The sequence below is a fragment of the Lissotriton helveticus genome, chromosome 12 (assembly GCF_964261635.1).
Source record: "Lissotriton helveticus chromosome 12, aLisHel1.1, whole genome shotgun sequence".
NCBI lineage: Eukaryota > Metazoa > Chordata > Amphibia > Caudata > Salamandridae > Lissotriton > Lissotriton helveticus.
In genome coordinates, this window is record NC_136073.1 from 564,474,167 (window position 1) to 564,499,500 (window position 25,334).

The window sequence follows — 25,334 nt, forward strand, 5'->3', positions numbered from 1 at the left end:
GCAAGTTCCCCAACCCCTGATGCCACAACAGACTGCTGATGGCCCTAGATTCACTTCAAACCAAGTTCCAAGTATGAATCGTAATGCTTTCAAGAATAACAATTCTTTCCAGCAGTAGGCCAATTTTGATACAGTTGATAATTATGGCTCAGATCAATCGGCCTGGTGGTGCCTGCGGGGGAGGAAGATTGTGTGCGTGGCGCAGTCTTGGAGGTAGACCAAAGTGGTCCATTTATAGATGGTGAGGTAAATAGCCACCCTGTATAATTTCTGGTTGATACCATGTTACCCATTGTACTGCAAGAACAGTGGAAGTTCCAAACCTACCCCTCTTGGGAGAAATAATCCAGTTTGTAGGAGTTGCAAATAAACAAATGACAAACCCCATAACTGAGGATGTACCTGTAAAAATACGGAAATATTGCCCCATCGGCCTTCCTCCTCAGGATCACCGTCAGACACCTCCATCTCCTGCCTGGGAATCTTAAGTGAAGGTTGCCCTTCCCGGGCCTTAAAAGCTGCCTCAACCACAGCTTCAATCAAGTGTTGCAGCAATTGTAAAGAGGGCTGCACCGAAGGACAAGCATCATTCTTAACAGGCTCCATAGTAAACAACAGTTCACATCAAACTCCTAAGATGAAGTGACACACGGAAGAGGGGAAACAAGGGGAGGCTTGAGTCCTGTCACTGCCTGACCTGGACCGCTACAATGTAATAAAGAAAAACAAATGGCCAGACAGTTTCGATTTCAACCAATACCCCGCCTAGTCTAGCGAATTACTAGGTCGGACAACAATTTTGTTAAACAAATTTGTACTTTATAGAAAATTGTTTTGTAAAGGATTTTTTAGACACACTAATTAACAAATACATACATACATTCAATGGAGTGAAACGAAAATGAAACAATTAAATATTACAAATATATGTCACAAAGAATCACATAGACAACTGTACAATGCCTCTTAATACTTTGGTTGTGAGGCACCAGTCCTAAGTAAAAATACAAACAGACAAGTGGACAGTCTAATTGGTGCTCCAGCCTACTTGTCTACACCAGCCTAAGACTTTTGTTTTTATTCGAAATAGGGTGCTAATTAGAGGGATTGAGCGGGATGGAATATGCAGTAGGAATAAATTATTTAATCCCTAGATAGCCCCTTGTATTTTATGTCTTAGGCGGAGAGTCAACGCGTTTCGAACCCTATATTGTTCGGCTGGTTCTCCTCAGGACACGGACTGGGGGTCGCTGTCGCTGTGAACAGTAATTAAAAAATGGTATCAGTGAGTGAACTTCCTTGCAGGGACCTCAGAACTAACAGACTCCTTCACTCTTGTGAATAATTACCTTTTGTAGCCCACAGGGGTCAAGGGTTATCAAAAATCCCCCATACGTCTTCTGTAAATGAAGAAAAACAGAAAAGTCTGTTTTTGATACTGCATAGCCCACTGAGTTTTACTTAAGTAGGTGCCCCCATGGCTGGCTCAATAACCGCAGCCCGGACATTAAATTCAGCCTTACATATGATTCCAAATCTCTGCCGTTCCTGGATGTAGAGATTAAATCAACACCGGAAGGACTCATGTCCTCTCTGTTTCAGAAGAAAGCCGATAAGAACAATGCCTTACACTTCAGAAGCTACCATCCTAGGAGCCTCAAAAACAACCTCCCCTACGGACAATTCCTTAGGGTGAGAAGGAATTGTTCAAGAACTCAAGACTTTGAGACACACGGCCATTCTCTGGTACAAAAGCTCAAAGAAAGAGGATATCCAAGCAAGCTCCTCAAACATTCCATGAAGAGGGCCAGATGGACGCCTAGAGAGCATTTGTTGCAAAAGAAAGAGAAAGCACCCACAGAACGTATGGTATGCGTATCTACGTTTGAACCGCACACACATCCAGTGCAAAAAATTATACAGAGCAGTTGGCATTTAGTGGAAGAAGTGATTCCTAACATCGGACAACCATTGTTTGCGCTGAAAAAGAATCGAAGTGTTGGACAGCAGATTACAACCAGACGCCCTACAATCAAAAAAGATACACAGAGCACTCTGTTCAACATGAGTCCAGTAAAAGGACACCATAGATGTGGCACCTGCTCGGTGTGCAGTCTAACAATGGAAGGATCACATTTTACGGATGGCAAAAAACATTGGCGGCATGATGATTTCACTAACTGCAAAACAAGGTATGCAGTGTATGCCGGTACACAGTCAAAATATCGAGTTGTAAATTTTGACCTACCAAAATATCGTGTTTGAAATTTCGAAGGTACAGAATATCGATGTCAAGAATATCGTAGGACAGAATATCGACCCTAAGGTAAGTAATATCGAATTTATTTATATCGATGTAAGTAATATCGAAGTTAGTAATATCGATAGCATATATATCGATGTAACTAATTTCGATGTCACTAATATCGATATTTGTATTATTTTTATGTTTTTTATTATGTATGTGTTATATGTTTCTGTTAAATATTTAAATAAATTTATATTATATGTGTATTATTTTTATATATTAATAAATTTATTTTTAAGTAAATTATATGTTTTAGTACCGGAGCGGGTTGTGGGTTTATAGGGGAATAGGATGGGAAGTAATTTAATTGTAAATAATTAATGATTTTTTATGTATAAATAATTTATTATTTAATTATTAATTGGCAATTAATTATTTTAATTGATAAATTAATTATTTAATTGGTAAATTAATTATTTAATTGGTAAAATAATTATTTAATTGGTAATTAATGTTAATTTTTATTAAATGTTATGTTTTAGTACCGGAGTGGGTTGTGGGTTTATAGGGGAATAGGGTGGGAAGTAATTTAATTGTAATAAAATAAAAAATAAAATTATGTATAATTTATTTTGTAATTACTTATTAATTGGCAATTAATATTTTTAATTGATAAATTAATTATTTTATTGGTAATTAATGTTAATTTAAATTAAATGTTATGTTTTAGTACCGGAGCGTGTTGTGGGAATATAGGGGTATTGGGTGGGAAGTAATTTAATTGTAAATATTTAATTATTTATACATTTTTTGTTATGGATAATTAATGTATTATTTAATTATTAATTGGCAATTAATTCTTTGAATACATATTTAATTTATTTAATTGGCAATTAATATTTGTAATTTGTAATTATATTATAATCAGTTGAAAAATTCATCAATTATTTGGTAAACATTTTATTAATTTTTTTTAATTTTGTATATTGTTTCTTTATTGTTTTTTAATTGTGATTTAAATTTAAAAAATATATATTATTTTTATGTTAAATAGTTTATTTTTTTATATTTATTATTTGGCGAGTAATATTTAATAATTATTATTTATTGGTGTTTGTTGTTAATTTATTGTCAAATAATTCTTCAAATGTTATTGGTTTTTATTAATTATTAATAGTTTTTTATTGATGTTGATGTATTAAAAAAATTAATTATACATTATTGCAAATATAAACATTAATTATAAGTATGTTAAAATAAAATTCTACGCTATTAAACGCTTTCCCATCTGTTGCACCCTTTGGAGTTGGAATAGTAAATTTTCCCCCTACGCTATCCAAAGCTTTCCCTACTGTTGCACCCTCTTGAGTTGGAATAGTAAATTTTCCACCTACGCTATCCAACGCTTTCCTTACTGTTGCACCCTCTGGAGTTGGAATAGTAATTTTTACCCGTACACTATTCAACGCTTTCCCTACTGTTGCACTCACTGGAGTGGGAATAGTAATTTATACCCACCCGGTATCCAACGCTTTCCCTACTGTTGCACTCTCTGGAGTGGGAATAGTAATTTTCCCCCCTACGCTATCCAACTCTTTCCCTACTGTTGCACTCTTTGGAGTTGGAATAGTCATTTTACCGTGACGCTATCCAACGATTTCCCTACTGTTGCACCCTCTGGAGTTGGAGTAGTAATTTTTACCCGTACGCTATCCAATGTTTTCCCTACTGTTGTACCCTCTGGAGTTGGAATATTATTTTTTACCCGTACGCTATCCAACGCTTTCCCTACTGTTGCACTCACTTGAGTGGGAATAGTAATTTTTCCCTCTACGCCATCCAACGTTTTCCCTACTGTTGCACCCTCTGGAGTTGGAATAGTAATTTTTCCACCTACGCTATCCAACGCTTTTCCTACTGTTGCACCCTTTGGAGTTTGAATAGTGAATTTTACCCCTACGCTATCCAACGCTTTCCCTACTGTTGCACTCTCTGGAGTGGGAATAGTAATTGTTACCCCTACGCTATCCAACTCTTTCCCTACTGTTGCACTCTTTGGAGTTGGAATAGTAATTTTACCCTTACGCTATCCAATGATTTCCCTACTGTTGCACCCTCTGGAGTTGGAATAGTAATTTTTACCCGTATGCTATCCAATGATTTCCCTACTGTTGCACTCACTGGACTGCGAATAGTAATTTTTACCCACCCGCTATCCAACGCTTTCCCTACTGTTGCACTCTCTGGCATGGGAATAGTAATCTTTCCCCCTACGCTATCCAACGTTTTCCCTACTGTTGCACCCTCTGGAGTTGGAATAGTAATTTTTCCACCTACGCTATCCAACGCTTTCCCTACTGTTGCACTCTTTGGAGTTGGAATAGTAATTTTACCCCTACGCTATCCAATGATTTCCCTACTGTTGCACCCTCTGGAGTTGGAATAGTAATTTGTACCCGTATGCTATCCAATGATTTCCCTACTGTTGCACTCACTGGTATGAGAATGGTAATTTTTCCCCCTACGCTATCCAACTCTTTCCCTACTGTTACACCCTTTGGAGTTGGAATAGTATTTTTTACCCTTACGCTATCCAACCTTTTCCCTAATGTTGCACTCATTGGAGTGGGAATAGTAATTTTTCTCCCTATGCTTTCCAACGCTTTCCCTACTGTTGCACTCTCTGGAGTGGGAATAGTATTTTTTCCCCTACGCTATCCAACGTTTTCCCAACTGTTGCACCCTCTGGAGTTGGAATAGTAATTTTTACTCTAACGCTATTCAACGCTTTCCCTAATGTTGCACCCTCTGGAGTTTGAATAGTAATTTTTACCCTTACGCTATCCAATATTATTTATATTTATTTATGTATTTAATATGTTACATAATGTTGTATTTAATTAATTTTTATAATATTGAAAGAATATTTAATTGTTTTTATTTATTAAATATAATTATTTATGTTACTATTTTATGAGTGTTGATGTATTTGTAATTTATAGTATTTGTTAATATATTTTAATTAATTAAAAAATATTTATATATTATTAATAATTAAGTATATATTAAATATTGTATGTTAAATGTTAATTAAATGTTTAATATTAAATATGCATTATTTAATCATTTTAAACATTATAACATATTTTTAAATACGTTTAAATTATATATAAGCATTATTAACATATTTTAACTTTTTTTTTTTAAACGATGTTTTTAATTACGATATTTTTAACATCGATATTTTAGTTTCGATATTTTTGTACTTACCATGTTGTAGATTGGGTGTCGATATACTTGCCTTCGATATTCCAGCGTCGATATTTTGTCTGTCGATATTCTGACCCTCGATATTCTGTCATAGATTTGTGCATGCCATAGTCTGTCCCTGTAAAAAAGTCTATATTGGGAAAACCACACAAGAGGTGCGACAACGTATAATCCAACATCGATCTCGAGTCAACAATAACGTTCTCACAGCACCGCTGGTGTCTCACTTCCTGCAAAACAAGCACTCTGCTAATGATTTGAATTGGACAATTCTATCAGTCATTAAAAACACTGCTGGAGCAGGAGGCGACCCAGACGTCCGTCTCTCACAAAAAGAAGCCTACCTAATTTTGAAATTCGACACTGCAATGACAGGACTAAATGATCTCAATGAACTGAGCAATCTTTAACATCCCATGTCCGTTTTTGCAATTTCTGCAATAGTCAGCTGCTGTGTTTATGTGCTGCTCGGTTGACCGCTTGTAAACAATTGCAAACAATCAGAACTACAAATCCCAACATACGTCGATATTGCAGCCCCTTTAAATAGGAATAGACACGCCTCTAGTGAAAATGGATGCCGGAAAATAGGAGCCGAAGTAACTGTTCCAAGTAAGCACTTTGACAGACTCTAATCGCGATTGTATTTTAAACAGCTTAAACACAAGCGGCCCCTAATTCTATGCTTATTGTGTTGCAGTCAGCAACCGCGTGTGGCGGCGGCCGCGCAACAGCGTCTGCAGCCGAGCCGTGATTCCTTCCCGAAAAGGTAGGAAGTTTGTCAGTTCTTACCGGCCCTTCTGACTCATGCATAGAAACAGGCATAATAACATCATGCACGTTTCTTTGCAGCAGATTTTTACAAATCCCAAAGCAAAAGAAAACCGAGCCGGCATCCACCCTTTCCGTCCCTACTGTCTGACTAATGAGGTATGAAATTCTTTTTTTAGGGGCACCTTCTTAAGTAAAACTCAGTGGGCTATGCAGTATCAAAAACAGACTTTTCTGTTTTTCTTCATTTACAGAAGACGTATGGGGGATTTTTGATAACTCTTGACCCCTGTGGGCTACAAAAGGTAATTATTCACAAGAGTGAAGGAGTCTGTTAGTTCTGAGGTCCCTGCAAGGAAGTTCACTCACTGATACCATTTTTTAATTACTGTTCACAGCGACAGCGACCCCCAGTCCGTGTCCTGAGGAGAACCCGCCGAACAATATAGGGTTCGAAACGCGTTGACTCTCCGCCTAAGACATAAAATACAAGGGGCTATCTAGGGATTAAATAATGTATTCCTACTGCATATTCCATCGCGCTCAATCCCTCTAATTAGCACCCTATTTCGAATAAAAACAAAAGTCTTAGGCTGGTGTAGACAAGTAGGCTGGAGCACCAATTAGACTGTCCACTTGTCTGTTTGTATTTTTACTTAGGACTGGTGCCTCACAACCAAAGTATTAAGAGGCATTGTACAGTTGTCTATGTGATTCTTTGTGACATATATTTGTGATATTTAATTGTTTCATTTTCGTTTCACTCCATTGAATGTATGTATGTATTTGTTAATTACTGTGTCTTTCTTGATGATATAAGAAAAATCTTTTACAAAACAATTTTCTATAAAGTACAAATTTGTTTAACAAAATTGTTGTCCGACCTAGTAATTCGCTAGACTAGGCGGGGTATTGGTTGAAATCGAACCTGTCTGGCCATTTGTTTTTGTTTATTACAGTGACACACGGAAGGCACAAGCAACTTCCTGTTTTATACTGGCAACCCAGGACACCAGATCACCTGACAAAGGCAAGAGAGGATGGCCGGCAGAGGAGTTAGCCCTAAGTAAACCCATGCACCTCACGCTCCATGAGTCCGGGCAAGAGGAAATCCCAAATATCGCCCACTAAAGCACTGTGATTAGATATGAAGAACACCAGCCCTGCCCGCTACAGCAGAGCATTATGGCCTAGAAATTATAACATCGGAGTGCCCTTGGCCCCCAGTAAAGCAGAGCAACATTACCCAGTGTGCGCAGGGGTGTACAGTCCTCGTCAGCCCTGCTCAAGCCAGACTCAGGGTGGTAAAAACAAACCACACTGAAGCACGAGTTTGGACAACAGAAACCACGCCCAGCTCGCTTAAGCTGAGCAAAGGGCAGACCTGAAAAGAAACCCGGATATTTACCGATACAGAGCTGCCCAAAAAAAACGTACCACAAGCTGTGAGGGAGCCGGGCCGGACTGGCCATAACAGGCACCGGGCGTTTTCCTGGTGGGCCACCAGAGTGGGGGCCAGTTTTGGGCCCCAGGGGGCCCGAGTTTGTTACCGGGGGCAGCAATATGGGCCCCTGGTAACAAAATCAGCCAAAACCGGCCGTAGCAAACAGCTCGACCGCACCCCCCCTCCTTCTCCCCGGGGGCTGGCCAAGCAGTTTGCCAGGACCGGTTTTGGTTCCCAGTCCGGCCCTGAAGGGAGCCTTATACCAGGATCTGTCCCAGAAAGAAAAAAACAGGAAGTGCTTTGGTAGTCCCTCCTTTTTGTGGTTGCTCCTGGGTAAAGGGAACATCTTGGGGTAGCTCTTTGGGTTTCCTCTAGGGAATTGGTTCTGTCAGAAAGGAATAGTGCAGTGCACCTTCAGGTGCCAGGCCAGAATATATATTTAATCAATCAAATCAATCAATCAATCAATCATTTGTAAAGCGCACTACCTACCCGTGAGGGTCTCAAGGTGCTGAGGGATGGGGGAAGGGAGAAATGCTGTTACTGTTCTAAAAGCCAGGTCTTGAGGAGTCTTCTGAAGGTCAGTAGGTCCTGGGTCTGCCGTAGGCGGAAGGGGAGGGTGTTCCATGTCTTGGCAGCGAGGTGGGAGAATGATCTGCCGCAGGCGGTCACTCTTCAGATACGGGGGACAGTGGTGAGGGCGAGGTCGGCGGAGCATAGCTGGCAGGTGGGGGTGTAGAAGCTGAGTCGGCTGTTGAGGTACGCTGGTCCTGTGGAGTGCTTTGTGTGCGTGGATGAGGAGCTTGTAGGTTATCCTCTTGTTGACGGGGAGCCAGTGCAGGTCTCTCAGGTGGGGTGTGATGTAGCTGCGGCAAGGGATGTTGAGGATCAGGTGTGCGGAGGCGTTCTGGATGTGTTGGAGCCGTTTCAGGAGTTTGGCCGTGGCTCCTGCATAGAGGGTGTTTCTGTAGTCCAGTCGGCTGCTGACGAGGGCCTGGGTGACCGTCCTTCTCGTTTCGGTGGGGATCCACTTGTAGATTTTATGGAGCATGCAGAGGGTGTTGAAGCAGGAGGAAGAGACAGCGTTGACCTGCTTTGTCATGGAGACGGTTGAGTCAAGGATGACCCCTAGGTTGCGTGCGTGGTCGGTGGGCGTTGGAGCGGTTCCTAGTGCGGTCGGCCACCAGGAGTCGTCCCAGGCCGAGGGCGTGAGTCTGAGGATGAGGACCTCCGAGTTCAGCTTTAGTCTGCTGTTTCTCATCCATTCGGCAACGGCCTTCATTCCTTTGTGGAGGTTGGTTTTGACGGTGAGGGGGTCTTTGGTGAGGGATAGGATCAGCTGGGTGTCATCGGCGCAGGAGATAATGTTGAGGTCGTGCAGTCGGGCGACGTGGGTGAGCGGTGCCTTGTAGATGTTAAACAGCGTTGGGCTGAGGGATGAGCCCTGGGGTTTGCCGCAGATGATCTCGGTGGCTTTGGAGCGGAAGGGGGGGGAGGCGGACACTCTGTGTTCTGCCGGAGAGTAAGTAGGTGGTCCAATCCAGGGCCTTCTCTTGGATCCCGGCGTCGTGGAGGCGTGTTCCTAGCGTGTGGTGGCAGACCGTGTCGAAGGCGGCTGACAGGTCCAGGAGGATGAGGGCCGTGGTTTCTCTGTTGTCTAGCAGGGTCCAGATGTCGTCGGTGGCGGCGATGAGGGCAGTTTCGGTGCTACGGTTGCTGCAGAACCAGGACTAGGTCGGGTCCAGGATGCTTTTCTCCTCGAGGAATCTGGTCAGTTGTTTGTTGACGGCCTTCTCGATGACCTTCGCCGGGAACAGGAGCAGGGAGATGGGACGGAAGTTCTTGAGGTTCCTGAGGTCCGCCTTGGGTTTCTTGAGTAAGGCGTTGATCTCGGCGTGCTTCCAGCTCTCCGGGAAGGTTGCTGTCTTGAAGGAGATGTTGATGGTTTTCCGGAGATGGGGTGCGATGGTGGGGCTGGCTTTGTTGAAGATGTGGTGTGGGCGTGGGTCTGACTATATTGAAGTAGACCTCCCTGATTAAGAGATCTTCCAACGTCTTAGGATCTTTTGTGGGCACCACTGAGATAACTCTGGATCGGCAATCGCTGACCAGGCGTGGATAGTTCTAAATGTTATATCTTAGGCCCATCAGAGGCATGTCCTGATAGTCATTCATAGGCCCAGGGCGCTTTCTAACACTCAGATGATAATTGTCTATTCGCACAGGTAGCGGTCGGCTCACTTAAGACATCTTAAGAATAGCCTAACCACTCGCTGTCTCTTGCTCATTCTCTCAGCCGCCTACAACCTGATGTGCTACTGGAAATGTCACATAAGCGAACTGAAAACTTGGCACCCATGGACTGTTTGGGGATAGCCCCCATCCCCTCCAACCCCACTTCAAGCTCGACCTCTGTCGAATGTCTTCAACCAGAAATCGCTGGCAGACAAGGCAAAGGAGGTCTGTTATTGTTAGAGAACGCTGAGACAAACCTGCTTTTCCCTGGTCAAGTCACGTTCAAACTGGACCGATCAGAGCATTATTTTGAGAGTTAAACACACACACATGCCGTCACAATCAGAGCGAAAGTCACACAATCACACACAATCAAAATATCACGAGTCAGGAAGGCGCCACAGTTAACAAATCAAAAATAAATGTTTAACTTACCTTAGCCTGCATGCAGCACGTCCTCCAGTCCCTGGATCCAGACTCCTCAAAGCGGGAAGTGAGGTCACACAGCCAGCTACCTTATCCAATCCAGACGCTGCTCTCATGGTATTAGCAATGTTAAGCAGCATGAGTGAATGTTGTGGATTGGCTGGAGCAGGCTACCTCTGCTCTCTATGAAAGATATCAATACTGGTGAACTACAGTGTACAGGTAAGTAACTTTTTTTTTATCTCCAGCATTGAATCTTTCATAGATTCGCATGCTTGTATCAGAGTAGTTAGCAGTGTCATTCCTTAAATTTGCGACTAGGCGAAGACCTTCATATGCAATAAAAATGAACATATTTAAACATACCGATATACATGAATCATGAAATCCAAGTAAATCACTAATAGTGTATACATTTGTGACAACCAAAAACACAAGGTAAATAGAAGTGATAGATTAACAGACTGTACCTTAAGCAAACAGATTTCTCAGGACAGCTTGACCCACTACAGCATCAGCTTTCCATGCCGAGTCTAGGCAGTAGTGCTTGGTAAATGTATGCACGTTAGACCATGTTGCCGCTCTACAAATGTCTGGAAGTGATAGCCCGGCAAAGAGGGCTGTAGAAGCAGCCATCTTCCTTATGGAGTGCGCAGACACTTTTGCAGATAGAGGTTCTCCAGCTTTGTTATGGCAGAAAACAATTGCAGAGGAGATCCAATGTGCAATACTGCTCCTTGAAAGGGCCTGGCCCTTCCTTGGCGAAGTAAAGGAAACAAGAAGCTGAACCGATTTTCTGAAAGTCTTTGTTCTATGAATGTAGAACTTGATGCATCGCTTTACGTCCAAAGAGTGCAATGCTCTTTCAGCAGCAGTTGAAGGATTTCCAAAGTATGTAGTGAGTACAACTGGTTCATTTAAGTGAAAAGAAGCTGGAACTTTAAGAATTAATTGAGGATTGGTTCTCAATAATAGCTTGTCTTGTCTGAATTGAAGGAAAGGTGCAGCTACTGTGAAAGCCTGAATTTCACTGATTCTTCTAGCCGATGTGAGGGCTAAAAGGAGAGGCGTTTTCCATTAAACACAATTTAAATGAGCTTTGTGTATGGTCTCGAAAGTGCGATTTCATCAATTGGGCTAGTACTGAGTTTGATTCCCATGGAAGTGCAGGGCGCTTTAAGGGTGGAAAAACCCTGAAGAGACCTTTCATAAATTTCTTACCAAATCTCGTTGACCACAAGGAAAGTTCTCCTGGTTTCCTGCGAACACTGGAAATTGCCACCAAGTGTACTCTGATTGATGAGTGAGCCAATTTTAACTTAGCTAAGTAAAGCAGGTGAGGCAAAACCTGTTCCAGGGTTGAGAGCAAAGGATGTAAGTCTTTTTCAGCGCATCAATGGCAGAATCTCTTCCAAATCTGTTGTTGTGAGGTTCGAAGCTGACAAACTTAGAGATTTTATTTGAGGATGAATGATCTGACCATTCTTCATTGTGAGTAGGTTTGGCAGTTGAGAAAAGAGAATGTGCGGAGATATCGAGCACAGGAGAAGCTCCGTGAACCAAAACTGCCTCGGCCATGCCGGAGCTATGAGAATGAGATAACATGGTTCCTTCTTCATCTTGCTCAATACTCTTGGGATGAGGGGAAATGGTGGGAACGTGTAGGCGAACAAGAGTTTTCCTGAGGGAACCTGCTGGTGAACCTTTCGCACTTCCTGTTGCTTGCTGTCGTGAAAAGATCCCGTTTTGGAGGGCCCCACAGTTGAAGACTCATTGCAGCTGGTCCCCATCTAACTCCTATTTGTGACATTGAGAATTGGTTCTGCTTAGAAAATCCGTCCAATCGTTGTCCACACCCGGAACATGCTCTATTTGCACCGTTATGTTGTGCTGAATTAGCCACATCCAAATCTCCTGGGCCTGTTCTGATATTGTGAGAGACCTGGTGCCCCCTTGTTTGGCAATATAGAACATTGTTGTGGTATTGTCTGTTCTTACCAGAACAGAGGATCCCTGGATTCTTGGTAGAAAAGCTTGCAGTCCCAGAAAAACTGCCTTCAGTTCCAAAAGCTTGATGTGTAAAAACGTTTCTTGAATGGACCATTTTCCGTAGATTTGCAATTCCTGGAGATGCGCCCCCAAACGTCCATTGAAGCATCCATTGTCATAACGTAACAAGGCTGTGCTGATTGAAATGAGAGAGGCCTGGAGAGATATTGATTTCTTTTTCCCACCATGTCAGAGCCTGCTTCATTGTCTGAGAGAGAGTTGATGTCCTCAAATGAGCTGTGCACCTCAACCCACTGTCTGTCTAACTGCTCCTGGAGAAGCCTCATGTGCAGCCGACAATTCGGAATCAATGGGATGCATGATGACAGCATCCCCAGTAAGGATTTAAATACTCTCACAGAAGTAGACTCTCTTACACGTAGAAGGGTTGCTAAGCTCCTTATCTTGAGCTTCCGTTCTGAAGTGGGAAATGCCTTCATCAACTTGGTGTTCAGTAACACCCGAGAAAAATAAGCTTCTGACTTGGAATCAATTGCTACTTCTCTACGTTGAATGGTAATCCCCGAGGCTTGAAGAGCCGCTGATAAGCCCACGTAGATTTTCTGGTAGAGTGAAATGTAGCTCCTTTTACTAGCCAGTCGTCCAGGTAGGGGTAAACCTGGTGTCCCTGCTCTCAGAAAAGCCTCTACAGGAGCCATATATTTCGTGAAAGCTCTGGGAGCTGAGCGGAGGCCGAATGGCAAAACCTTGAACTGGAAGTGATCCCTAGCCACCTCGAGCCTTAGGAATCGGTGATGCTTTGCGTGAATGGGTATGTGAAAGTATGCGTCCAAGAGATCGAGGGACGTTAGAAAATCTCCCTCGTTTATTAATAAGAGAATCTCTTGAAGGGACAACATTCTGAACGACTGCTTCTTGATGTACTTGTTCAGCTGTCTGAGGTCCATGACCTGTCTTCATTTCCCGCATTTTTTCTTTATTAGGAAGAAATTGGGATAAAATCCCTTCCCTCATTGTCTGAAAGGCACCTTTTAAATCGCCCCTTTTTTTAGTAGAGTCGAAATTTCCTGCTTTAACAAGAGCAGATGATTATGATGCATTTTTCTTGGAGGTAGAGTCTGAGGAGGCTTGTGGACAAATTCTAGTGTGTGGCCATGTTGGATGATGTCCAGCACCCATTGGCTTGCCATTGATTTAAAAATGGAGAAAGCTGATTGGACTGCAGAGGCTGAAAACGAGATGAGGTGGCTGGTGGAAGACAAACGTCAGTGACGTCTTGAGGAATCCAGCGATTTTCCGCGTCCTGCAGGCTTGCGTCCAGCTGATTGCTGATTGTGTGACAGATTGGAAGCACGAAATTGCTACAGTTGCTGTCCTCCATATTGTGGTCTGTAACTCTACTGAGTATATGGTTAATATATATATGCCTGATAGGACAGTCTTTGCTGGAACTGACCTCTTCCTCTAGAAAGGACTGAAAATGCCTCTGTTGTAACATGCCTAAGGAACTTGCGGTTTCAGTATCTTTTTTGGTGCCCTGTAGCTCTTCGTATATGTGCTTTCCAAACAGATTTTTGCCATTGAAGGGCATATCCAGAACCTTTGATTGAACTTCAGGGTGGAAGGACGTTGCCCTAATCCAGTCCTGGCTATGTAGAACTGTGGCACCTGCCATTTGCCTGAAAGCAATCAAAGACAAATCCATTGCAGACTCAATCACCTCCGAAGACGCTCTAGCACCCTCCTGCAGGCGGTCCTTTGCTTCTTTCTTTTGATCCTCGGGAAGGTGTTCGAGCAGAGGAGCAAGATCAACCATAACTGACGGTTGTACCTCACCAAAATCGCTATGGCGTTAGAGGCCTTGATAGCAGTAGCGGCCATAGTAGCAAAAGCGTTTGCCGATGCTGTCCAGGAGTTTGCCTTCCCTGTCTGGAGGCACCAAGCAAGGAGTTGCTGGTTTCTGGAACACCTCTGTGCAGCCTTCATTATTTCTGAATCTGGACGAGGATGACCAATTAAACACGGCGGAGCTGAATCAGGTGCCTTGTATTTTTTCTCCATACTTGGCAATACAGCAGGAACGGGAGCTAGGTTTTCCTAATTTTCAAACCTTCATTCCAAATGTAATCCACAATTGGAATGGATCAAACTGATTTCTTTGTTGCATCCTTAAAATCATAAAGAAAACATTCGGTTTGTACCACAGGCAAAGGCAAATCAAATCTTCTAGAGGCTCTCTCAAGTACTTCGTGGAAGCTCCTAATATCTCCCGGAGGGGACGCTGCTGGAGGGGGAAGGCGACGGCGAAGATGGAGCCACATAATAATCCCATTCTTGACCATTAGGTCCGGATCCTGAGTGAGCTCACCCTCCTCAGGTTGATCATCTGCCTCACTCTCAATGTAATCATCCTGGATTGTAATGCATCGAAGAGTCTCTCAACCTGCGCAACAGGCGGTGGAGTAACTACTCGTGGCGGCGGAGCAACCTGAATATTCAAACTGCCGGGCGTCAATGGAACCTGAGCGTGACCGTCCGGAAATCTTTTATAATAGTCATTTAACATAGTTGGAACGAGCCATATGGTTGGGCCTGGGAGTGACCCGTGAATGAGTAAACCCCTTCCATATATTCTGAAGTGATCTGTCTTTGCGCCTTCTCCTCATCAGTGTCCTGGCACTTAAGTCTGAGCTGTGAGGGGCTGTAAGCGGGGCCAAAAAGACTTTCATCCCCTGATTCCTCCGTATCAAGAAGGTGAGAGGGAAGCAGCGGTGATATCTTGGGTTAAGGTGACAAGCCTGGACACTTTGGAGCCAAGTGGAGACTTTTAATATCCTGTTTTTGATCCATCAATGACGGAAGATGCCTGAAAGTGATGGTCGTCAGAGAGGGTGATTTAAACACTGTTGTAGATGAAGTGCCTGTCGACGCCCTCATTGACGATGTTCCTGTCGAGGAATGTCGTAGACGCAACCGTGGACACTGTGTTCGTTGTCACCGAAGCCGTCAATGAGGAAATCGTTGTCACCGTGTTCGTCGACGATGCCGTTACCACGGCAAACAATGATGATATTGTAGCCTTAGAAGTGGGGGATTTAGAGGAATGTCATTGACGAGGGGTCTGTTGAAGGTGTTTTTTCCATCAACGAAGCGAGAGGTGTGACAGGCAGAGAAGCAGAAGTGGATTTCTTCAGGCCTGATTCCTTAAGTTTAAGGGCTGTTTTATCGGTAGTGGAGGATTTCTCTGTCTTTAATCTCTTTGAATCAGCCTTTAATGAGGTAGAGCCCTAATTTTACGCTTCCTCTCAGCTGAGGATGGCCCAAGGCTCTCTTCAACATCAGATCCAGAGTCTGATTTTGTTTTCTTCTTCTGAAGCCATAATAATAATAATCTTGGCTCTCTATCCTTCAGAGTTTTGTCTGAAAAGGTTCTGCAGTATTTACAGTCGTTGGCTGTATGTTTAGGGTAAAGGCAATAAAGACAGTCCTTGTGTGGCTTCAGAAAAAAGCCTTGCCTTTCCACAGGATCTACAGTGCCTGAAAAGCCTCTTCTTTGAACCCTCTGACATCTTTGAAGCAAAGAAGGTAGAAAAACAATTCCTTGAGATGAATTCTAGCAGGGTCAAAAGTTCACTCATTGACAAACTGAGCAGAGCTCAGGGAGACTCCCTTACACATGATCTGCGGTTAGGAATCTAAGGTCTGGTGGCTCTGCTGGGGAGTTGAGGTCTAGGGCTGGTCTCTGATTAGTCAAAGTTTGGACCTACATAAAGATGCTGACAAATGTTAAAAGTTTTTCTCTCCTGCTGGTGGTTTCTTTGTACAGAAAGCTGTCATCTACTTGTGCAAGCAGCGCGTGAGTGGCATTATGTGCTGTCAAGGATACTTCTAGAACACGCACTAGATCTGCAGTTATTATTTTACATTTTAAACAACTTCTTATCTTTTCCACTGTTCTGGGTGCCGCGATAGTAAACTGGTATCTATTTGCGTAAGCAGCGAATGAGTGGCATTATGTGTTGTCAAGGATATTTTTAAATACGTACTGGACCTGCAGCTATCATTTTAAAAATCAAACAACTTTTTACCTGTTCCACTGTTCTGGGGGCCGCCTTCTCCCCGGTCCACAGCAGCCTGTGCTGTATGTGTGAAGGGAGGCTCGGCGTGCTTAATCCCCGTCTCCTCACTTCTGGTGGCCCGAGTTTGGTGGCCATTTTGGAGGGGCGGTCTAGTCTTTGGGCCATATCCCGACTGCACTTTCTAAAACCATCTATGGCGCCTCCGCGCAGCAGACGCGCGCAGCGGGCGTGCTGGCGGCGCGCCAAAGGCAAGCCCGTCTGCGCCCGTCCGTGCCAGTACGACACCAGACACGCTGCCTCTCCTATGAGGGGTATTATCACCTATACCCGTGAGGACCTGCTTGAGCTGCGGACAGCTGTTAGGGGGTGCATGCTGGTTGAGGGGCTCATTGCCGAAGGCCCTTTTTCCTCTTTAAGGTGTGACCTCCAAGCCACATATACTTCACCCATATGTCACTCCCCGCCTAAATCTGGGCTGCATGCAAGCATTCTCAGTCTGAACTGCCGTTCACTAGTCAGACATCATGCTGAGGTTTATGACCTACTGGAGGAGGCTTCTCCGGATGTTCTCCTTCATACAGAGACATGGCTCTCTGATGTTACAACAGCTGAACCTGGCCTGGTTCATCTAGGGGGGGCATAGCGATAATCTATAAATTGGGCTATCCTTGCTCCTTTATTAGACATTCGATTATCGGCTGTGAGAGTGGTTATTTCAAAGTTACCTTCAGTCCAACCTATACGATGTCAGGACTCCTGGTGTACCATCCTCCGGGACCTTCTTTAGGTATTAGGGAGGACCTTGTAGATATGGTGAACTCCTTAGCAGTGAACTCTGCTAACTCTACGGTGCTGGGAGACTTGAATCTCCATTTAGACAACCCCGAGGATACAGATATAGCTAGTTCCATAGCCGACCTTGCAGCATGCCAATTGTTGCAATTGGTCATAGGTGCTACACATCCTGCTGGCAATGTATTAGACCCAGTCTTCACTAAATTATCCCATTTTATCATGCATGCGCCGGTCAAGATGAGCTGGACGAACCATTTTTTGTTCTCCATGTCTCTGTATGGAATTACTCCTGCCCAGCCTAAGGGGCAGCTGACTTCGCTGAAGCGAGCCTGGTATAAACTTGACTGGGATCAATTTGAGGCTGGCCTCCTGGCCACATGTCCCGATTTGTTGGAGGATATTAAGGAGGCATACGGGCTATTTTCTGAATGGATCAGGCGACCATTAGACAGCCTTATTCCCATGAAATGGTCAGGTTGTCGTGAATCCAAAACTAGACCCTGGTACAACACGGACCTCGCTGACTTGCGTAAAGGTTGTAAGAAGCTGGAGCAGATTTGGAGAAGGGATTTCTGCCCATTAACTAAGGCAATCTATAGGGCAGCAATCAAAAAATATCATAAAGTCATCTACCAGGCACGAGCAGCTTTTCTCTCCAATCAAATCCGCGAAAGTACCAATCCTGCTAAAAGCATGTTCTCTATACTCGCCAGCTTGCAATCTCAGCATAATGACATGGGGTCCACTATTAAGTCTAACAAGCAGTGTGAGGAGCTGGCCACCTTCTTTGTGAAAAAGGTGGAGGATATCTACAGCTCCTTCCCGTCCGCACACGGCAATCCGTTGGCAGCACTTTGCTGCCAACAATTGAATAACCTCCACACCTTTCCTCCAATCTCGGTGGAGCAGTTGCGATTGCTGGGTAGCAGGATTAAGTTAGGCTCTCCTGTTGCTTCTCTTAAACCTGACCAATTCACGAAGGTATTGCCAACCATCTTACCCTCTCTGACTCAGGTGATCAATTTGTCTCTGAGTACAGCTACGGTGCCTAGGGTCTGGAAACAGGTCAGAGTAATTCCGCTGCTTTAAAAGCCTGTCCTCGATCCAACTAAAGTTAAAAGTTATCTGCCCATTTCTTTGCTTCCTTGGGCAGCTAAGATCCCAGAGGCGTATGTGAACTCCCTCTTGTCAGACTTTCTTACTCTCAACAATATACTGGACCCCTTCCAGGATGGCCTTAGGCCAGGTCACAGCATGGAGTCGGCTCTCCTGGCTGTGACAGAACATCTCTGGTCAGCCGTGGACGCGGGGCAAACGTCAGCGCTGATCCTGTTGGACTAAAGCGCCGTGTTTGATACAGAATCGCATGACATTCTGTTGAGACGCTTGGCAGAGGTAGGAATTACAGGTCAGGCACTGGAGTGGCTCCCTTCATTCCTCCATGAGAGGTCTTTCTCAGTATCAGCCCCCCCCCGTTTGTGTCCAGTTAATACTGTATCAGACAAGGGGGCCACAGGGTTCTTCTCTCAGTCCCCTACTCTTTAATGTGTATGTTCAACCTTTGGCTGCTGTAGCTCTGAGTAGGGGCCTGACCATGGTCTTGTATTCTGATGACACGTTAGTGGTGGCACTCTCCAATAATACTGAGCAAGACGCCCTTAAGTTTCAGGGCGATCTTGCGGCAGTGGCCGAGTGGATGACCGCTAACTGCCTCCAACTGAATTCCAGCAAGTCGGAGGTACTGGTGGTAGACAGAGACCATGGTCTGTGGAGTGACCTTTGGTGGCCAGCAAGCCTGGGCACGACCCTTCCCCTAAGCAAGAAGTAAAGAACCTAGGGATTTGGTTGGACTCATCTTTAAACTTCCGAGCCCAAAACAATAAAATAGCAGGGATCTGTTTTGGACTACTACGGGGGCTCAGGCCATTGATGGGCTTCTTCGATGCCTCTGCACGTCAGCTTTTCATTCAATCGATGGTCTTGTCCAGACTTGATTATGCCTGTTCCCTTTACTTAGGGTCTAATAAAGCAGAGGTTCAGAGGCTGCAAAGGATTCAAAATGCAGCAGCCAGAACCCTCCTAGGTTTGCGGAAGTTCTGCTCTGTGTCCAGGGCCATCCGCCGACTCCATTGGCTTCCGGTGGCCAGGCGCATTGAGTTTAAGGCTTTATGCACCTCCCTAAAGGTTTTGAAAACTGCCTCTCCGCCTATTCTTGCCAATCTTCTTTCATCTTGTGTTCTGTCACGCCCCCTTCGTTCAGAGGGACAGCACTTGGTGGTGGTCCCTCGGATTCGTAGAGTTCGAGCTGGCGGCCGCTCTTTGCGCTACAGAGCTGCCATGCTATGGAACACACTTCCTGTACAGATTCGGGGCCTTAATAACTATCTTGAATTTAGGAAGGCTATCAAGACTTTTCTCTTCCCCACTAACTAGCTGGTGTTGCCTTGTGTTGTGTCAGTCTTTTCTTTCAGCGCCGGGACGCCCTTTTGCTTGGGCAGGTGCTCGCGCTGTATAAGACACCTTACAATAACAGAACAGAACTTCTATGATACTTCTTTTCTAACTACCGTGAGTCTCCCACCATGACGACAGGAAGATAGAAGCCTGTGACTCTTTGAAAGATTTGATGCTGGAGAAATATAATGATTATAAAATAATGTTATTAACATTTTATTTTCCAGCTCTCTGTGGAGCAGTGTGGGGCAGGTCGCTCCTCTACACCTATGGAGGAACCACCGCTGAGTGTCATGTCCCTCGACCCCGCATGCAAGGCTATGGTGTACTGCCCTAAACTCTTTCAAGATCAATTATCCACCAAACCCAACTAAAAATGCAGCAAAAAGCTACACACCCAGATTACTAAAAGAGTGACCTGAAACTCTAAGTTCCGACACATACTTCTGCATGAAGAAAGGAATCATGAAAAATGACCTAATTATTTTCACTTGGCAGACAGCTGCATATAGTGTCTCGGTGACTACACTTCTAGATGCCATAGTCTCTAAAAAAAATTCCACACAGGCTCAAACTATTCAGATACCCAACCACTTTCTTTCTTTCTGCACCTCTCTTTTCTCTTTCTGCACCTCTCTTTCCTCTATCGGCACCCCTGCTCCCTCTTTCTGAACCTTTCCTGCCTGTTTCTGTACCTCTCTTGCCTCTTTATGTACCTCTCTTGCATCTTTCTGCACTTCTCCTCCTTCTTTCTGCACCTTTCCTGCCAGTTTCTTCACCTTTTGCGCCTCTTTCAGTACTTATTTCTGCGCTTCTCTTCCTTCTTACTGTACCCATCCTGCCTCTTTCTGTACCTCTCTTGCCTCTTTGTACGCCCTCCTACCTTTTTCTGCACCCCTCTTGCTTCTTTTTGCACCTCTGTTGGTTCTTTCTACACTGCTCTTGCTTCTTTCTGCACCTCTGTTGCTTCTATCAGCAGTTCTCTTGCCTCTTTCTGTACTTCTCTTCCCTCTGTTTGCACCCCTCCTGCTTCTTTCTGTACCTCTCATGCCTCTTAGCATTTAAAAAACCTTTGAAATTCACTGGAAAAAAACATAGGTTTCAGGGACGTTATAGTTAGAAATTAGCATTGAAAAAAACATAGAAATCACAGAAAAAACCACAGGTTTCAGGGACAGTATACTTAGATGGACATTTCACTCGTACAAAACCAGAGAAATTCGGTCGTTATAGTTAGTTGAGCTAACTATAACTCGCGCCTCGCAATGCACTGCTGATGACATCACATATTACATCACTCATAACCTGGTCAGTGACATCACTGATGACAACACTGATGACATCCCAAATGACATCACCGATGACATCATCTACTTAATATCTGGTGCACCTCATCACACCCTAATATAACCTTTCATACATCTACTCTAAAATACAGACTACCATTCTCCAAACCATAGACACACAATACCAGTTAGTACATACCCACTGACTGATTCATAGGTCTACACACACATTTGCTCACCCATACAGTTACTCATGCATGCAGTCACTCATCAATACAGCCACTAATATATGCACCCATACACCTATACAAATACTCACACACCACTACTCACCCATAGAGTTACTCACACACCTGGTCACTCACCCAAATAATCAATCACACTGTGATTTACTGATCATACAGTTATACACACACCACCTCACATACTTACTCTCTTTTATAATCGCTGACACAAGCACACACTCATCCATACAGCCACTTTCACAATCACTCACTCTCAGATATAGTCACTTAAATACTCCAACACTGACATATACTGCTCTACACATATGCAATTAGTCACACAGAGAAATCCATTCACTCACCAACACAGCCATACACGCACTCACCAACCCATATAACCCCTCACAGATACACTCATGAACCAATACACCTAGTGAATCACCCACTCACACATCCATGCTGGGAGTCACACACCTCACACTCACCCACACAGAGACTCAGGCACCCATACAGGTACTCAGACAACCAATCATTAACCCATATGGATAGTCATGTAGCTACTCACCAACCCATGCATCCACTTACACACCAACTGAAAGACTGATACAGACATTCACACAGATTAGTCACTAACCCATGCATTCACTAAGAAACATTTAATCACTCACTTATACAGTCAGTCACACACCTACTAAATCATCCATTCAGACACTCATACGCCCACTCATTCTTCAATACACCTTGGCATATATATATAAATTAAACTTTAAAAAAATCATTTACTGGATGATGTCATCAGTGATGTCATTTGAGATGTCATCAGTGATGTCACTGACCATGTCATGAGTGATGTAATATGTGACGTTATCAGCAGTGCATTGCGGGGTCGAGAGTGATAGTTAGCTCAACTAACTATAACGGCCGCATTTCTCTGGTTGTGTACGAGTAAAATGTCCAACTAACTATAACGTCCCTAAACCTTTGGTTTTTTCAGTGAATATATATATATATATATATATATATACAATTGAACTGAGACGAAGGAGACGCCCACCCTGACGGGTCGGGCATTTTTGGCGAAGTCACCACCTTTACATTCCATCTGCAAACCCATGCCGCTTTCACAGCATGACAAAAAGACCAACCACTCGGAAAGAAAGCAAAATAAAGTTTTTATTCTTAGCAGGCAGCTAAATTCATGTAGCTTGGCAGCTCAAATTATGTAGCATTACGCGTTTTAATCCACCAGGATCTTAATCATTGCAGAAACAGATACCAGCTGTTTCTGCTTTAAATATACTACAATAGTAAACAGTGAGGGGGACACAACATTAGTCCTGCTTCATTCCCTTGTATCATGAGCACATTGGTTTCAAACTTATCGGTTTCAGAATCAGGATATTTGCTTTCAACAGTACTCTTACTCCATTATTGCACCATCTGGATATTTTTAAATAATGTTTGAGTTTGTCTAGTCCTGATCAAAGTAACCTCTGTGATGAAATGTTTTTATTTCTCAAAGCTTTTCCAAATGTGCATGTGTGCTACACTGTACAGCACACATTCAAAGTGGGAAAAGTTTAAAAAGTTGTCTAAGCATAGTATTTTCCCTAGAAGGGTATCCTTCCAGTACAAATCCTATGCTAGATATGACACATACCTCATTGCACTAGGGTGCAAATATGTGTGTGTGCAGTGTTAGACATCCTGATTGTGCACCATCACTAGAGAGAGAAGGATAGCACCATAGCATAGTTCACAAGTCTTGAGGTAGAGAGCTGTTCTGCTTTCCCCCTTTCCCACAATGCAGAATGCACAATGCATGTTGCATGTTTTAATAAATAACCCGAGTCCAATTTGTGTTGAGTCATTTATAACCCCATTTACTACCTTGCAGCACTGTGATATTAGTGTTGACAACACCTCTTTCAAGAAGTAGAAATAACTTGCTTAAATTGTACCTGTGCCCAAACTCCAGTTATTGACTTCACCCTTTCATGAATCAGGCCAATCATTCTTTGGAATAAGGGATCATCATATTCAAAGCGCTTCCCAAACACTATAGAGCACATGATATTGGATACAGCATTATCAAGGGCAAAACATGGATCAAACGGAGCACCTGTATTTAAAAAAAAAAGTAAAGTATTGGTATTTATATACAAAAACAAATTTGCTTCATTAACATTAAGAGCGAATGTAATATAATAACTTAGGGAGCATCAAAGATAATCACAGTAATAAATACTGTGTTTCATTTTCTTCTGATGATTGTGACATTCTTACCCATGTTGTTTTTGAAATATTGTAATAAATAGGATGTCTCCTCCAGAATTTTCTCCTCCATCGATTTTTTCCCCAGCCCAAAATTTCTTAGGGTTGACAAGGTAAATCGACGGTGTTCTTTCCAACTTCGTCCATATTGGGCACTAACAATACCTACAGTATATCAACAGAAAACAAAATTCTGGTTTAAAATCTAATGTTAAGGTAAAGATTATTCTCAACGCTATCATATTCATAATACTAATAGTTGTAATGTAGTTGGATCGTTCTTCTATTCCATTCACCTCTAGTAGCCACAGTTCAGGGCAGACCTAGCAACACAAAAGTTATTTTTAATTGGATGGCTTATTGTTGCAACTAATAATACTCAGAACGCAAAAAAACAAGATATATGGGGTAAAATACTCCCTGCTGTACATCATAGGATACTGCAAGTCACTGAAGAGTTCCATCATGATATATAGGAACAAGACTGAAAGCCGAATTTCTTTAAAAGGTAATGGAACTCCAAGCTTACCTGCAATCTCCTTGTGAATTACGTAGGGGTAGTATATTTATTTTAATACATGCTTATACCATTACCCTTCCCATAACAATTTAATCCTTGGTGTCTTCCACTTTCATATTCATTGCAGACAAGATAAATAAAAGCAGAATCTGTAGTGCAAAATTAAACACACCAAAAAGCAGTTAAGCATTTGTGCAAAAAAGGAATTGGAATCAGTTTAATGTAAATCAGGTAAAAAATGCTGTGGTTCAGACTATGGCCAGATTTAGATCTCAGCAGACGGGTTACTCCGTCACAACGGCGACAGATATCCTGTCCACCGAAGTATAAACCCCATTATATTCTATGGGATTTTTTTTCGCCGGATGGGTTATCCGTCACAGTTGTGGCAGAGTAACCCATCTGCTGAGATCTAAATCAGGCCCTATGTAGAAACATGCAGAGTTTCTATCGTTCCTCCAATGACCTATAGTGTAAAAAAATTTAAACATTTTTCCATAAATATTGCTTTATCTGCTGATAACTTTTTATTTTTAGAAAAAGATCTTAGAAGAAGGAACTACCAGTTCTCAATTTTCTTGTTTAAACTGCTACTGTATTTATGCTCCGTGACCTGCGTTTTTACCTTAACAGCTGGCTCTGGAAGCATGCACTGTGACGTCAGAACTCCACTGTAGTGATTTATTACAGATAAGCAGCTACGTACTTTCTATAGTACAGTGAACTAGGAATTTCAGAAGTTGCTGTAATAAGGAAATTAGAGACAGAATTATATCAAGAGATTGCTGTCTACCAAATTTTACATATGGGAGAAAGTACTTCCAGCAGTGCATTGCAAGGATATTGCAAATCACTGAGGAGATTCCATTGCCGAGTTATTTTGTAGGGAAATGAAACTCTGAGATGACTTGCAATATCCTCACACGGTATGGCGCGGTGAAGTTTATTCCATATACCATATGGTCCCACCATCACCCTTCCTACAAATCGCTTAAATCCTAAGTCCCATATATATTAACATTTCATGCAACACAACACAGCATGACAACTTGCTGTGCAGTGATGCATGAAAGGGAGAGGGCAGGAATGCCCATATCTATCAAGATATAGTGCATTCCTGTTCTCTACCTGCACTGGTGGACAAACTACTGCCTAGCGCCAATGCATGCAGCCTTGCACCATGGTCCAAGGGTGCCTGCATTAGAGGCAGGATTATTTTTGTGCGGGAAGGGACACTTTCCTGCACAAAAACAATCCTCTGATGCTTTTTCCTCTTTCTACATGTGCTGCAGTGCTGG

The 25,334-nt window shown here is 43.2% G+C and overlaps 1 protein-coding gene across 2 annotated transcripts in view; it reads right to left on the reverse strand.

Moving 5' to 3' along the window:
- The window catches only part of LOC144798443 (cytochrome P450 2D17-like), a 670,897-nt gene that overhangs the window by 452,566 nt on the left and 192,997 nt on the right, over positions 1–25,334 (reverse strand). For both annotated transcript variants that reach the window (XM_078669319.1, XM_078669317.1), the window contains exons 3-4: positions 23,529–23,681; positions 23,204–23,364 (exon numbers count right to left, since the gene is read on the reverse strand). In XM_078669319.1, coding sequence (XP_078525445.1) covers positions 23,204–23,364; positions 23,529–23,681 — 314 coding nt within the window. The remainder of the gene's footprint in view (positions 1–23,203; positions 23,365–23,528; positions 23,682–25,334) is intronic.